General features: G+C 45.8%; 1 protein-coding gene across 1 annotated transcript; it reads right to left on the bottom strand.

Moving 5' to 3' along the window:
- Nucleotides 1-2,530: 2,530 nt before the first annotated feature.
- Nucleotides 2,531-16,246, bottom strand: LOC147676820 (uncharacterized). The gene is made up of 3 exons (XM_086945568.1): nt 16,144-16,246; nt 8,981-9,127; nt 2,531-3,512 (listed from the first exon to the last, which is right to left on the bottom strand). Exons 1-3 carry the CDS (start codon nt 16,244-16,246, stop codon nt 2,710-2,712), a joined length of 1,053 nt encoding a protein of 350 aa, XP_086801694.1. The 3' UTR covers nt 2,531-2,709.
- Nucleotides 16,247-16,552: the final 306 nt, after the last annotated feature.

Below are 16,552 nucleotides of genomic sequence, written 5' to 3'. Positions count from 1 at the left end.
TATGTGTTTAGATTAAGTGTATGTGTGCCTGATGTGTGATTGTTGAATAGGGGGTGGGGGGTCATCTGTGTGCTGTGTAGTATGTGTGAGGTAGGTATAGGATAAGTTAGACAAGATAAGTGTAGATGTTAGCGCCTTAGATTAGCTTAGTTTAGGATGTGATTTATAGTTTTGATAAGTGTAGTGTAGTTTAGCATAGATTTTATTTAGTGTGAACTATTTTTGCAAATAAATCATATTTATCTTTCACAATGACTCTGACTTGTAGGCATATGAAGTTGTGAAATAAGTTCTGGGTGAGCGTTATCCTTGCTGGACAAGGAATGTCAACAATGATCTCATATCTGAGATTACCATTACGTGTTGGCTATTCTAAGCCAGTTGTTCTTACACTATCACTAATTCATACAGGCCAATACTCACCCTTGAGGGACTTTAGCTAATGCGTCTCAGGTGAGCCCATGTGAACAACAATCATGTGTAAAGATTGTGGGACGTCTTTCATTACGTTTCTCCATAGTGGAGCACAGCAGCCCTTCCAGTTGCGCTACCCTTTTGCAGGAGGGAGGGCAGGACCGTGCCATGTCTGCAAGATACAGCGCAGTCCTGTTGTTCTCACCATCACTGTTGTACAATGTCCTGTTCTTCGCTAACGCAGTCACCTTTGCACAATGGGGCAAGTGTGTCTGCCTTGCGGGGACCATCAGACTTGTACATGAACGGACACCTCTCAGTTAATCAATCATCACAACGGGCTCCTCCTCTTACAATATGTACTGCATTGTGTGATAAAGGTGAGACAAGTAGACTTCTTCATAATTCTCAACATTGAGCCTTCGTCAAGCCTGCCTTGGGTCAGTGTATTTCTGGACAAAGCTTACCATTTCATGTTCCTATTACATCTGGGCCAGTGTGAACAGCAAATGGATGTTGTTGGCAAGGCACCCAGCAACACCCATTGCACGTGCCTGTAACGCAGAACAAGGCGTGTAAGGGTCAGATTTGATGCATGCTGCATTATCGCATGACCATGTGCCTTGGTGATGGATGATGACTATTAGGCAGGGTTAGGCATCACACAACGTCACAACAAGTGAGGGTCAGATGGCACAATGGCCGTCATTAATTGGGCCACCTGGTATTGAGACTGTAGCTCAATGTTTGGAGTGTTTCACAATGCTGAGGGCCAGTATGACCCACGTCTTTCCTGCAAGTGGAAAAGAAAGCTGGTTAACAAGCTGGCTATGTAAATGCAGGGAAATGTGACCATGGCTAGGTCTGTATTGCAGACGTATGTCTTGTGGGCCTAGAAACAGATTCATTGGTAGAGGTTTGCTTGCCCAGGGTTGTGGCTGACTGTGTAGGCGTGTGTGAACTCCTTTAGTGTCAGTATATCTGTATGGGTGTGGATGCAGTAGTGCTCCTGTATGTGCTGGCGGTAGTGGTATAATCATGTGAGCCACTGGGAACGTCTACCTACGGTTGTCTGGACGTTAATCAATTTTGTCCGGAGGGTATTTTTGATACTGATATTGAGGCCATTAACATAGAACCGGATGATGAAGATGGATGTGTGGCAGGTCTAATCAATGCATCAGTTGACAATAATTTTGATGCTCTTGCACAGTTTGCAGAGGGTGAAGTACTATGGTGAGGATACTACTAGTATCCATACTGACAGGGTGAGGGATGTGTTCTGTACAATGTATAGTTTGTGTTAGACATATGAGTGGTGAACTGTTTATCCAGCCCAGGGTACCCCCAGGTATAGTCCCATGTGGTAGTGGTTGTTGTGAGGGTGATGTCCTCTTTTGACAACAAATGGAGATTTGTCCAGCTGAGGCACATACTTGTTGGCACATCTTGCATCCATTGTGGTTGTGTCCTGTGATGTTGTGTACCTTGGTGAGGGAGAGGCAGAGCTGGGTGTATTAGGCGTAGGGTAATATGCAGAGTCCATGTCCACTGATGTTATCAGCAAGTGGGGCCATGTACACATAGTAGACAAAGGTACTGATGGACAGTCACTGAGGGACTCAGCATCAGTACTCTGTGTGTTGTACAGTGAAATGTGTTATGCAGAATCATCTGCTCTGCAAGGGAGGAGACAATCCAGTGTGGTGTATTACCTTGCCGCATGCCATAGTGGAGTGTGGCAGCTAGTGTGTTGTGGAACATTGTTTCTGGAAATGAAGCAATGTATATTGTCTATGGATTGGCAGTGTGACCGACTTTGAGGATTGTGTGGATTTTGCTGTGGCGTCTAGGAGGGACCTCTTGATGCTGTTTGTCATGGAGCAGGAGAGAGGACCAAGACAAGGAAACACAAGGAACACACACTCCCAAGGATGAACCTCCTACTCCACCTACGGGTCAGGTACAAAATTAATCCTACGTCTTTCTCCGTAGGTTCCACCCTTATGTACTCCACCCAGATCACAGGGTTTGTGGAACATGTAGTTTGTGATGACAACAATTGCTCGTGAAGGAAAATCCGACTCCTGACTGTAATGACTTGAAGTACAGTGGATTGTAGAAGAAAATGTAGTTTATTCAAAGTAACAACCACAGGGAGATCCAAGGACCAACTCTCACAGTAACTGTTTATCTGTGTACTGCCCCCTGGATTCCACACTCTGGAATCCTGTGAGCACAGAGACCATAGAACATTACATCATTACAAAGATATAACACTGACAATATGTGCTTCTAACGCATTGTTCTGCGGAGGACTGGGAAATCTTCTGATTCATCTTCATCAGATGGGTTTGTCACAGCTGATGGTGTGACCAGTGGGGCAGTCGACACAGTAGGCATAGCCACTTCATGGACTGCAGATGTCGATGGTGTTTGACCTGGAACATGTTCAATGCCCATCAGGTACCGCATAAATGCATTCAGCATTATTTGCTGGCTCTCAAGCACAGCTGTCACATCTCGTTGATAGTCAGCCAATTTAGTGAGGTATTCATCCTGTTTGGCTGTCATTTGCTTGAGGGTGTCCTGTATTTCTTTCAGAGTGTTGGCCACCTCAGAGCTGGCACTTGTGGTGGGCATTAGTCTGTGTCTCTGCTGCATGACTTCTGAAATTTCTGTCATGGCGTCAAACAAAGTGCGTGGTGGTGCTTCAGTGGTGCTACCAGTTTCCGCACTGGCAGGATTTGAGGTTAGGCACCGGAGCACTCCCTCTAGGGTCCCTGCCATGCTCTCAATGCCCTTACGCACCTCCTGTGCCAACTGACTCTGCACATCCACTACACGCTGTTCAAATGTATTTAGTGTGTTTGGCGACTGGTGAGGCACAGATGTTGTGGGAGGTGGCATAGGAGTGCTTCCCTGTTGGCCAACCGGAGATCCCACTGGGCTGCTTTGCCTTCTTGTGGGTGGAGGGGGAGTTTGTAGTGATTGGATTATGTCCTGGATGATTTCTGGGCCCATACTGGTTACACTTTCACCACCCTCATTGTCCGTTTCAAACATGGCTTCCAGCTCCAGATTAGGTGTACCATGGCCTGAAATCAAAAATAGATGTAGGTTTATGATCATGTCTGACATGTGGTGTACAAATGCACAATTTAGAGTCATCTACCATTTTTGACTTTGCTGTGTTTCAACATGTCAAAGCTCAAGCGACACATCATCACTCATGTGTACAAAAAGTGACATGGCATTAATCATTTGATGGATACGAACTTTACAAAAAAACATGGCACATGGGCAGACAGTGCTTGCACACTTGCAACATTCTACTTGAGTGCATGTCCTGATGTCTGTTTAGTTGGTGTGTATTGGGGACACATTCCAGCACAGTAGGAAGTGCATGTGGCATTTTGCACTCCATCACCAGGGACCCACACACACCATGAACAAACCTCCACGTGGAAATGAAGTCCCTCACCAACTGGATGAGGAGCAGCAGTGTGAAACTGTACTTGGAGATGACACAGGTCATCATCCTCGGACCCACACCCTGAGCCTGGGACTACTCCTGTCGCGCAACCACACTGGGAACAGCAACAACACTCACTGACCATACACGCAACTTACAATACTTCCAGTACTCCTCCCTCTCCATGTCTGAGCAGGTCAACGCCATCTTCCCCTCATGCTACAACTGCCTCCACATGCTATGCAGGATCCACAAGTGGATCCCCACCCCAGACAAAAATAACTGTGACACAGGCCCTGAGCACCAGCAGACTGGACTACTGCAATGCACTGTAGGCAGGATTCCCTGAAATAGACCTACTACTACTGCAACACATCCAATGCACTTACGGCTCATTGATTGTCAACGTCCCCCACCGCAGCAACATCATCCCCCAAATGTGAGACCTACACTGGTTCCCCATCAGCAAGTGGATCAGCTTGAAGCTCCACAACCAGACACACAATGCACTCCATTAGGCCGGGCAACCCTACATGTGCAGCAGACTCACCTTCTACACCCCCACACGCCACGTCCACTCCACCAGCCTACCCCTCACCGCTGTCCACCGCATCTGATGACCAACCTCCAGCAGCAGTTCCCTGTCCTACCTCACCGCCAAGACCTTGCACTCCCAGGCCATCTACGGCACACCCAGGACCTACTCCCATTCAGAGGACTCATCAAGACGTATCTCTTTGAGCGTTAGTGGCAGCCCCTTCCCATCAGAGTGGTAGATGCAACATGTGTTTTCACATGCTGAAGGAGTTGTTCCAAGGACACAGAATTCGGTATTCTCTGATTTTGATTACATGCAGCTGTGGTTGATGCAGACTGGGACGTACTGCATTCCTCACTGTTTTTCATGTGTTTAGTTGGTGTAGTCTTAGGTGTGAGAGAGTATGAGTAGTCTGTCATCAGCAATGGATACAATGTTGAGGCTGTGTTTGGTTTCATATGGTGCTGAGGCAGCCCTGTTGATGTTGACAGGGGTCAGACACATAGATGGTCCCTCTTGCATTCAGCATTGGAATTAAGTGCATTTGAAGGCGAAGGTTGTCAGTCTGATCCTTGAACCTCTTGGTGGGGTGAGTGACCCAGTTGAGCAATGTTCCTTAGAATCCTGCATCATGTAGTGTGGCAAATCTGTGTGCTGTTAGTCTGTGTTGGAGCACACTCACAGCTCCTGGTCCCGGAGGGTGGAGATGTCACCTGTGGCTGTGAATATGGTGATCTTGGTGCTGTTGTTGATATAATGAGGACAGGGCTGTACTGATCCCACAGGTGGCTGTATCTCATGTTTGAGGGTGTGCATTGAGCTGTGACTGGTGTCCCGGTGGGTATGGTAGTATGGCTGTTGTGTTGTGAGAGGTGTGGGTGGTGCTGCCTGTGGCATCTCATGTGTACAGGAAAGTTATTGTAGTGAAATTGTTGTTGTTTATGGTGAACTTTGTTGGACACTTATCACAGGTCTGTAGTGCCAGGGTGATGTCTGTGGCTTTGCAGCATAGGTTCTTGTATAAATGCAGGACCTTGCCTAGTTGGCAGGAATTTCCATTATGTAGGATTGTTTTTTTGTGGTTCTCCCTCATTGGGGCCATGTATGTGTTTTACATTTCAGGGGCCTTATTCATGAAGGACTTGCGGCGCCGATGCGTCACTTTTTCCCATGTAAAAAGTGACGCACCGGCGGCGCAAGTCCTTCATAAATAAGGCCCCAGGTGTCTTGGTGTTTATACATTTCTTCTAAAGGTATCTGCTGGTGCCTCTTGCTTCTTAGAGATCAGTGCTCTATCATGCCGTGTCCCTGTAGTGCTGTTTGTTAGGCTTGCACAGTGTGGAGGTGTGGTATGCACAGTTGTGTATCCAGGTGTGACTTTCACTTGCAGTAACGTTGGTGTAGGCTGTGTTTGACACCAGGGTGGTGTTAGAGGTTTGTCAGCAGTGTAGGCATGTGCAATGTCTGTGGGTCATGTTTGGAAAGGCCTGTTGTCATTCTCAAATGTTTTCCATGTATAAGTGCATGGAGGCTGGCTGAGCTGCATCAGTGAATGACTGTATATCAGTTGCTGCTGGAAATGATTGGATTTGAGACCCAGATGGGCACATTTGGACTTCCCATAGGCGTGGCTTCAGCACACCATGTACATCCGTCTGCTGTGGGCTTGCACAGCGGCTGACATGGAGTAGGCTAATTGCGACTTACAATATTCAGTGATGAGGGAACACATGAACACAGGGGTGGTGGCCTTAGTGGTAGTTCATAGACCATATGTGGATTGTGGGCTCAGATGAGAGAACTGAAATGACTTATTATGGAGACCGAAGGGATGAGTGACTGATGTGATAATGCTATGTGTCATCATGGCATGGGAGGGTGGGTAGGGGCCATATTACATAATGTGGCTCATGTGCATATTGCCAAGGTGACTCAGGTACCACTTATGATGACCAGAGCAGTAATACCCACTTCCATGTTAGGTATACAGGCTGGATTTCTGGATCCATGGCAAACATGGCCAACATTCCAGCATGTATTGTCCCACTTACTATTACAAGTGACACCAACACTTCACAGCATTGTGATTGACTCAGAGTAGTGAGCCTGGCTGGCGGATTCCTTTCACGTGACACAAAGGCAGGGTTGCATAGGCTGCAGAGAACTGGGACACATCTTTGAGGTGTGACTTCCCTCAATGTGTTCCGGATTTGCAAAACAAACTTGAAACTCAATAGTAAACTTGATACTTTTTTGGTGTTGATAGCATACACTTAGGGCCTTATTTATGAAGGCCTTGCGCCGCCGGTGCGTCACTTTTTACATGGGAAAAAGTGACGCACCGGCGGCGCAAGGCCTTCATAAATAAGGCCCTTAGTACTTTGGGCATTCACATAATGAACTTAGTACTTTTGGTATTCACAGGAGTTAGGATTTTGCCTTTACTCTATCTTAAGTCTGTCTTCAGAGACACTTTAGGCAAAATCGTTACTTCTGTGAATGCCAATAGTATTAAGTTCATTGTGTGAATGTGAAAAAGTAGTAAGTGCATGCTGTGAATTACTATATAGTAGTAAGATTAGAATTGAGTCTTGAGTTCATTCTGTGAATGGGCCTCTATATGTTTTGCTGCACACACTCACACACACATCCCTGCAACCATGAGACATTGATTGTTCTGTCCTGCATTTGTTAACTCACAGCTCTCCCTCCACAATTGCCAATGTTTGACATTGTGCCCCCATGGACAACAGGTGTGACACTCTTGTACAAAAAGGCACATACATTATACCAAAACATGCCGTGTCATGACATTCCATTTCATTCATTGTTCATACTTGGCATGTTGCAACTGTAGAGTAGGTGTTTCACAGCGGAGACTTTAAATACACTGTTCAAAGTTCAGTGAGTACATGGATTGAGTTTCCTTGTCACCACACACCCAGACCTGAAGCATTCAATACCTTTATGAACAACCACAACACACACAATGGAGTCAGATTTGTGAGTGCTGCACACACCATTTATCATAGCCAAAAATTAAGTACACAGCATTGGTTCATAATCTGTTATGTTACCCCATATTTCTCATGATGTACACCTATCCAAATAATAGTTCAGACATTTATCCCCCATGACACTACCAATTGTTAGTGTTTGACACATAAATGCACAACATTTTTATTACTCTTTCACATTTGTAAATATTTATTTTTTTCACATAGTGACACACATTACCACATGTATGACTTCAATCACAACATAATTGTGTCACAAAGAAGTAGAATTTGTATATATTATTTTGGAACACATGCATTGCATAGTTGACATTGTGCAGCATACATTGAAATGGTCATCGCATGACACAACGGCTACCATACTGTACGCTGTTTGCATTTGACTGCCTCAGGTACACACTGTGAACAAAGGTTTATTCCTCTTGAACACTGCAAGTATACAATGTCAGGTACCTCCTCACCTTCAACCCTGTATGCCACCTCACCTGCCAGGACATAACTCTGCTACAGACATCACCATCACTGTCACTGACAACTTCTGTGTCACCTGCATGTGGCAGCACGACAATCATCAAAGAGGCATTGTTAACCCATACACTGGTACACTCAGAATGAGCAGTCACTCTAATGTGCCAAGGTTGACCATGTACTACGACAACTACATTATCGTGACCAGGCCCATGGCCATACTCAGCAGCACACCTGTCCTTCGCAACAACACAGGTACACAATGCTTGCCATGCGCCAACCCAGGCAGACTTGCACCATGTTGCAGGGGGTCCAGCTGTGCAGGGGATCAGTGTTTGTGTGCATGGAAAGGACACATTCGTGCATGATGCAGTCATGAACAGATTTTTAACCTTTCTATGTGTCCACTTGAATGCAAAAGAGATATGTTGTTTTTATCATGGAGGGGAGATTACGTTTTAATTCAGGTTTGCATGCCTTACACAGACTCTGTGTATGCATATCTTTGTTGCGCAGCATGATAGTTACATTTTGATGTTCCTATTGTACATTGTCAATTGGACATAGATGTTTCTGGGTATACCCTTAGCAACAGCCCTGGAAGTGCGCTTTCTGACACTTTAATGTGGTAATGATGCAATGACATGATATGTTGTACTATGTTAGATGGCTGTCTGTGGCCTATTATTGTGGGTGTGGCACATTGTGGCACCACTACATGAACAAAATTACATCCTGCCAGCACAGTGGTAGCAGTCCAAGTCATACAAGTGTGACACTCGGTCTGTTGCAGGATGTTGTGTGATTTTCTTTTCAGGAGGGTAGTTATATCTTTGCACCTGCGTGTGGCACTTGTCAGGTGCAGCAGTGGGCTGGGACTTCACTTTGGACATATAGGTTTACTTGCACAGGGGTAGCTGTTTCCCAAATGTAACATGTGCATGCCCGTGGTACAATACATTTTGTAGACCCTGCTTTCCACAACACGTCAGTAATTGAACCACCCACCTTACTTTCTGCACAGCACAACATTACCTTATTTGCACATTTCCCCTTGTAGGGACTTACCCTGTGTGTCTTCCTGTGTCTCTTCCAGTTCCTCATGCAGTGCACTGTCCTGCCCTGAGATTCCAACGACCAACTCCTCTGGGATGACCGCTGCAACCCGCTCCTCAAGGTCATCCAGCTCTTCTTGTTGTGATGGGCTGCCTCCTCCTGTAAGCCCAGAGTCTTTCCGGTTTTTGGCAATTTTTTCTTTAGTGCGGCGCTTGATATCATTCCACCGTTTTTTTAGGTCAATGACTGTCCGCCTAGATTGTCCCACACTGTTCACCTTGGTCAATATGTCCAGCCAAATGGCCTCTTTTTTGGCTAGTGGCAATTTGGAACTGGCAAACAGCTGGTGCTGGTGGTCTGTTACCTCACTTATCAGTGTATCATTCTCCTCAGCACTGAAATTTGTTTTGCGCTTCCTCTTTCCAAGAGTTTCTCCCTGTGTTGCAGGCTGGGCATCCTGGCTGCCATGTGGCAGGTTTCCTTGGCTGCTGCTCTGTCCTTCAGGCTCCATGGTGGCAATATTTTCCATTTGCGGGAGAATTAGGTGATAGATGCGCGTGTTTTTGGCGTTTTCCGGATTCTGACGCAACGTAATAGTGACGCAGCGATGCGTACACGTGCGCCGTTCCGCAAATGCGACTTACGGCATTTTTACCGCACTTGCGTGTCTTTTCGCTACGTCAGGACGGCCGCGTCTGCGTGACTTTTCCCCGCCTTGCGCCTCCGCTTGCGGCACGGTGCGTCATTCCGTAGATATGACGCATCCGCGCCGCAAGTTTCTGGCGCAGCGTGTCGTACGGAAAAGTGACGCACCCCTGCGTTTCCGCAAGGATGCGTCACTTTTCATAAATGAGGCCCCTTATTTGCATCATGGAACAATCATTTACAATGTTAGACACAATTTTATGATGGCTTTACATCTCTTTTGCGCTGCTATTGCATCACTATTGTGAGACATCAGCAGTGCAAAAGATGCACCATGTTCCAAAAAAGGCCTTACTTCATCAACATGAAGATACTGTTTGTTTAAAATATATATCTTTAGGATTGTGTAGGGGACGTAGAGAAGCAGAGGCTTCTGTAAATGTCAAAGTTGTTGAAAAACTGTTTGTTTTTTAACCTTTTCCCTTCTCTTTTCTAATTTTTAAATACATGTTTTAATATTTTTGGAAATGTTTGTTCTCTCTTTCACAGATTGAAAGTATGAAAAAAGAATTGAAAAAATTAACAAGAATTATAAGGTAAATGTTTTCTACTCTTTTTGTTACATTTCAATCACATTCACCTACTTTAGGGCTTCAGACTATAGAGCTTTAAACAAAGATTATTTAAATGTCCAAATTTGGAGCTGTGCCCGTGGGTTTTGGTTCAATACACAAGTGCATTGACCTAAAATGCGTGTGCACATTACCAAATCGCCGTCTGTTTCCTCAGGCGTACTCCTCCCACACCTTTGAAGTGAAGTTTAGCTTCACTATAAACGCCCCGGCTGCTTTACCTTCTCATTCTACTGTCCTTGCTTCGTCCCCTCTCCTGTCTGCCGTGTGCATTTCTCCTCTCCCCCCCCATCACAGTAACGTCACTCACACACGCAACGCCATTCACACACGCAACACCATTCACACACGCAACGCCACTCACACACACAATGCCACTCACACATACAACGTCACTCACACACACTATGCCATTCACACACGCAATTCATCCACGCAATGCCACTAATCCACGCAATACCACTCATCCACGCAATACCAATAATCCACACAACGCCAATTATCCACGCAATGCCTCTCATCCACACAACGCCACTCATCCATTTGCAAAACCAAACGAACAAACTCTTCTATTGTGAAACCTATTGCATTTTCAATGCTTGATTCTTTCACTTCCTTATGTATTTTGTTTTCCACAATTATATCCTTTTACTTCTCTTCATAGGTAAATAAATCTATTAAACACCATTTCTGGTTTAAATCCTATAGCTGTCTTTCTTTTTACATCACTCTCTGTTTTCTTCTCTTGTACTTACTCCTTTATTTTTTTTTGAAAAAAAATTTGGGGTTAGCTCCGGGTTCGCGTACCGGCGAGCTAACCGGAAAGCGAACTAAAAAAAAACAGCTTGCCAGAGTGTTACACCTTGTAGCAATTTTTGTAAAAAGGGGAGGTAGTTCTGAAAAGAACTTTTTTTAATTTTTTTCTTTTATATATTTTTTTACTTTTTTGAACATTATTTCATTTTTTTGTATTTTTTGAACACTTTTTTTTTTTTTTGTTTTTTTAAAGGGAAAGAACAGAAAGAGGCATTGAAAATGGCTCAACAGGAGCAACAAAAAAAATTAAAACTTCTTGCGTTTGGAACATTGGTGTTTCTCGAAAGCCAGATTAATCAATTTCACACTCATGTTAGCGCATGAAATTAGTGTTCCACAATACAAGCATGTCAGCTTCAGATGCAAAACATTTTTTTGTATGTTTGGCACTGTTTCGTTCGCCTCTGCCACTGACAAAGAGAGATCAGAAGATGTTCTAGCCACCGAAGTTGGGGGGTTTTGTTGTAGTTCGCGCATCTCTGCACGACTATAGTTAATTGGATGCCACCTCTGCATATGTCGGTGCATCGTGTGATTTCCAAAACTGTATTTTTTATTTGTTCCCCTGGATAACTTTTCTTTGCAGATAAGGCACGTAGCATACCGTGCATTGACTTTTTTTTCTCCAGAAGGAAAGCTAAAAAATTGCCAGATAAAGCTTTCTTTCCGATGAGATACCCGGGGTAACTCTTGGAGAAATTGTGGTCCCTCTTCTTCCTCTCCGTCTTCTTCTTCCTCTTCCTCCTCTATGTTTCCAATAAATTGAGCAGGGGGTCCTCTCTTCCTATTAGGAGATGGGGGTGGTAGTGGTGGGGGTGCAGAAGCTGAAGCTACTATTGAAGCCATCAGAGAAAATTTTCAGGTCTTCCTTTCTCAAAGTTGAAAGTCAGAGTAAGAAAAAAGGTGGGGGCTTTCATCATTTGGGAAAAGAAATAGTTCTAAACCAATGAAAAGTGTTATTTTTAGGTCACATGACCTAGTGTTACATCATTGGGAAACCAAAAGTGAAATGAACCAATGAAAACTTTAATGAATAAGTCACATGACCTGTTCCGCTCACGTTACGCGGAGCGCGCCGCGCTTCGAATCGCTTCCGGTTCGCGTTCCGGAGCACTTCCGAGAGCACTAACGCGGCGCGTCATAAGACGTATTACTGACGTATTTCTGATGCACAGTCCGGCTTCCGAGCCAATCACAGCACCGAGACCGCCCTCATCGCCGCCACCGATGACATCCGAGCCCTGATGGACAATGGAGAAACAGCGGCCCTCATCCTCCCAGACCTCTCCGCGGCATTCAACACTGTCTGCCACCGCACCCTAGTACAGCGCCTCAGCAACGTCGGAATCCAGGACAAGGCGCTGGAATGGATCATCTCCTTCCTCGACGGAAGAACACAGAGAGTCCGCCTACCACCGTACAAGTCAGAGGCCTCCGAAGTCATCTGCGGCGTACCTCAAGGGTCATCTCTGAGCCCCACCCTCTTCAACGTCTACATGAGCCCCCTCGCGGCCATCGTACGCAAACACAACCTCAGCATAATCTCCTACGCCGACGACACCCAGCTGATCCTCTCCCTGACCAACGACCCCGCCTCCGCCAGAGCCAACCTGCACGAAGGGATGAAAGAGGTAGCCGAGTGGATGACGACCAGCCGCCTGAAACTGAACTCTGACAAGACGGAGGTCCTCATCCTGGGCTCCTCACCCTCCGCCTGGGACGACTCATGGTGGCCTCCCGCCCTGGGCACCGCACCCAAACCGACAGACCATGCACGCAACCTGTGCTTCATCCTGGACTCCTCCCTCTCCATGACCAGGCAAGTCAACAACGTCTCCTCGGCGTGCTTCAACATCCTACGCATGCTACGGAAGATCTTCTGGTGGATCCCCACCGAGACCAGGAAGACCGTCACCCAGGCCCTCGTCACCAGCCGACTGGACTACGGCAACGCCCTCTACGCCGGTACCACCGCCAAGCTCCAGAAGAGACTCCAGCGGATCCAGAACGCCTCAGCCAGACTCATCCTCGACATCCCACGAACCAGCCACATCACCGGACATCTGAGAGACCTTCACTGGCTCCCCGTCAACAAAAGAATCACCTTCCGCCTCCTCACCCATGCACACAAAGCCCTACACGACCAAGGCCCGAGCTACCTCAACAGCCGAATCAACTTCTACGCTCCCAAACGCCACCTCCGATCAGCCAACCACGCCCTCGCCGCCGTCCCCCGCATCCGAAGAGCGACTACGGGGGGAAGGTCCTTCTCCTACCTGGCCGCCAGGACCTGGAACTCCCTCCCGACCGACCTGTGCCTGACCCAAGACCACCTCTCCTTCAGGAAGAAGCTGAAGACCTGGCTGTTCGAGCAGTAGCGGCCCCCCTCCCCCCCCCCCCAGCGCCTTGAGACCCTACGGGTATGTAGTGCGCTATATAAGTGTCACTGATTGATTGATTGATTGATGCGGTAGTTGCGTGAACGGAACGTTTACCGGTTAGCGGACCGGGTCGCGGCATCAAATTGAGCTAACGGAAAGCTTCCCGGTACGCGAAAAAGGAGCGAACCCGAAAAATATTTTTTTAAAAAATAATCATAAACATATAAAATTTAATTTGGGATATAAAGAAAAAGACATTTTACAGCTACAGATATTAGCTTTTAAAAAACCATTGAAATTCAATGAAAAAACCATAGGTTATAGACCATATATAGTTAGGAATTAGCATTTTCAAAACCATATTTTACTCGCATAAAACCATTGAAATTCCATATATAGTTAGTTGCCCTAACTATATATCGCGCACCCGCAATCCACTGCTGATGATGTCACATATTACATCATTCATGACATGGTCAGTGACATCACTGATGACATCACTGATGACATCTCAAATGACATCACTCATCACTGATGACATCACTGATGACATCTCATTTGACATTACTGATCACATCACTGATGATATCATTCATGTGATAATACCATGAACCTCTTCAGACTCTATTATAACCTTAGAAACAATCAGTGTAAACAGACACTCACAGACTGTCACTCATCCATGGAGTTACTCACACACCTAGTCAGTGATGCAAAGAATCAATCACACCTCCATTTCCTCAACTATACAGTTATACACACCTTACTTATTCAAACATATACTAACACATATTTAGTCTCTTATACAATCCCTGATACAAGTTCACAATGATCCATACAGCCACTCACACATTCACTGGCTCTTATGCACAGTTATTTATATATGTCAACTCTTACATGTACTGTGTTTTACATATGTACTTACTTTAACATGTAGCACTGAGATATCCATTCACTCACCAATACACTCATGCACACAGTCAACCGCTCATACAGCTGTTTGCACATGCACTTTTGAACCAATACATCTAGTGAATCAACTGCTCACACATCTATGCACAGAGTCATACACCTCCCAGCCACCCACACACACACTCAATCTCCCATACAAATACTTGGGCAACCAATCAATAACCCATATAGTTACTCATATAGCTACTGATCAACACATGCAACAGTTTATAGAACAACAGACATAATGATGCATAAATTAAGACAGTTTAGTCACTAACCCATGCACTCAGTGAGACACATTTAATCACTCACTCATACAGTCAGTCATACACCTACTAAATCCTTCATCCAGACACTTATACATCCACTCATTCTTCAATATGTAAGACATATTTTAACTTTACAGAAACATACAGTCACTGGGTGTTGTCATCAGTGATGTCATCAGTGATGTCATTTGAGATGTCATCAGTGATGTCATCAGTGATGTCACTGACCATGTCATGAATGATGTAATATGTGACATCATCAGCAGTGGATTGCGGGTGCGCGATATATAGTTAGGGCAACTAACTATATATGGAATTTCAATGGTTTTATGCGAGTAAAATATGGTTTTGAAAATGCTAATTCCTAACTATATATGGTCTATAACCTATGGTTTTTTCATTGAATATATATATATATATATATATATATATATATATATATATATATATATATATATATATATATCCTGCTCAGGCTTGGCATCATTCCTTATAGCACCCCGGTCACTTCCTGCATTAAAAGGCACAGCGCGGACACGATCTCTTACCGGCTGTCACATGTGCATTCCAGCAAAGCCTTATAGATGATGTAGTGCCGGTTATATGAACGTGCAATTTTCTGCTGTACAGAGCCCCCAAATGAGCCCCCGCATGTCGACATTGTCCACAATTCCTTAATTGCTGGTCCCACAATAGAGGCTAGCAGATGTCGCCCCTGGGACCCCCAGGTTCTCGGGGTGGTGCTTCTCAGCGGCACGACCGCCGCCTATGTATTCTGTTCAGGCTTGGCATCGTTTATTTTGAAAAGCACTCAACAAACAACAAAGTTCTCCAAACCTTGCACTCTTTATTGACGATAAGGATAGTGTCCACCTGCTATCTTAGCAGTTCACGTCGCATTCACGAACGCGTTTCGAGGTCATCCTCTTCCTCTGGGCTGGTGGTGTGAAATAGCACCCCGGTCACTTCCTGCATTGAAAGGCACAGCGCGGACACGATCTCTTACCGGCTGTCACGTGTGCATTCCAGCAAAGCCTTATGGATGATGTAGTGTTGGTTATATGAGTGTGCAATTGACTGCTGTACGGAGCCCCCAAATGAGCCCCGACAGGTCGACATTGTCCACAATTCCTTAATTGATGGTCCTGCAGTAGAGGCTAGCAGATGTCGCCCCTGGGGCCCCCAGGTTCTCAGGTTGGTGCTTCTCAGCAGCACAACCGCCGCCTACGTATCCTGCTTAGGCTTGGCATCGTTCCTTTTGAAAAGCACTCAATCAACCAACAACACAGTGCTCCAAGCCTCACACTCTTTATTGATGGATAAGGACAGTGTCCACCTGCTATCTTAGCAGTTCATGCCGCATTCACCGCCGCAATTCGAAGTCATCCTCTTCCTCAGGGCTGGTGGCGTGAAATAGCACCCTGTCACTTCCTGCATTAAAAGGCACAGCGCGGACACGATCTCTTACCGGCTGTCACGTGTGCATTCCAGCAAAGCCTTATAGATGATGTAGTGCCGGTTATATGAACGTGCAATTTTCTGCTGTACGGAGCCCACAAATGAGCCCCCGCATGTCGACATTGTCCACAATTCCTTAGTCCATCAGACTGGACTGTTCCCATGGGGCACAGGGTCAGAGCTGATTTGCATAAAGCCATTATCTGACCCAGGGTGGTGTGGAGTGCAAAAAACGATGGATTTAGGCCCAGATCCTTGTACTGGGGTGAATGTAAGACATTGATCTACATTCTGTCCATCAAATTGTTTTTTGTAATTTTCTCCCTGAGTGTACTGGGGTAGCTCAGACGTGGGTCCCAGAGCCTCCACACCACTGGAGTCAAGCTAGCCGGGCTGATGAGAGGTGTTACCTCGAAACTGGTCCGGTCC

The sequence above is a fragment of the Lissotriton vulgaris genome, chromosome 12 (assembly GCF_964263255.1).
Source record: "Lissotriton vulgaris chromosome 12, aLisVul1.2, whole genome shotgun sequence".
NCBI classification, from domain to species: domain Eukaryota; kingdom Metazoa; phylum Chordata; class Amphibia; order Caudata; family Salamandridae; genus Lissotriton; species Lissotriton vulgaris.
The sequence above is the reverse complement of the archived record's forward strand: the minus strand, read 5'-3'. Positions and strand labels throughout refer to the sequence as shown.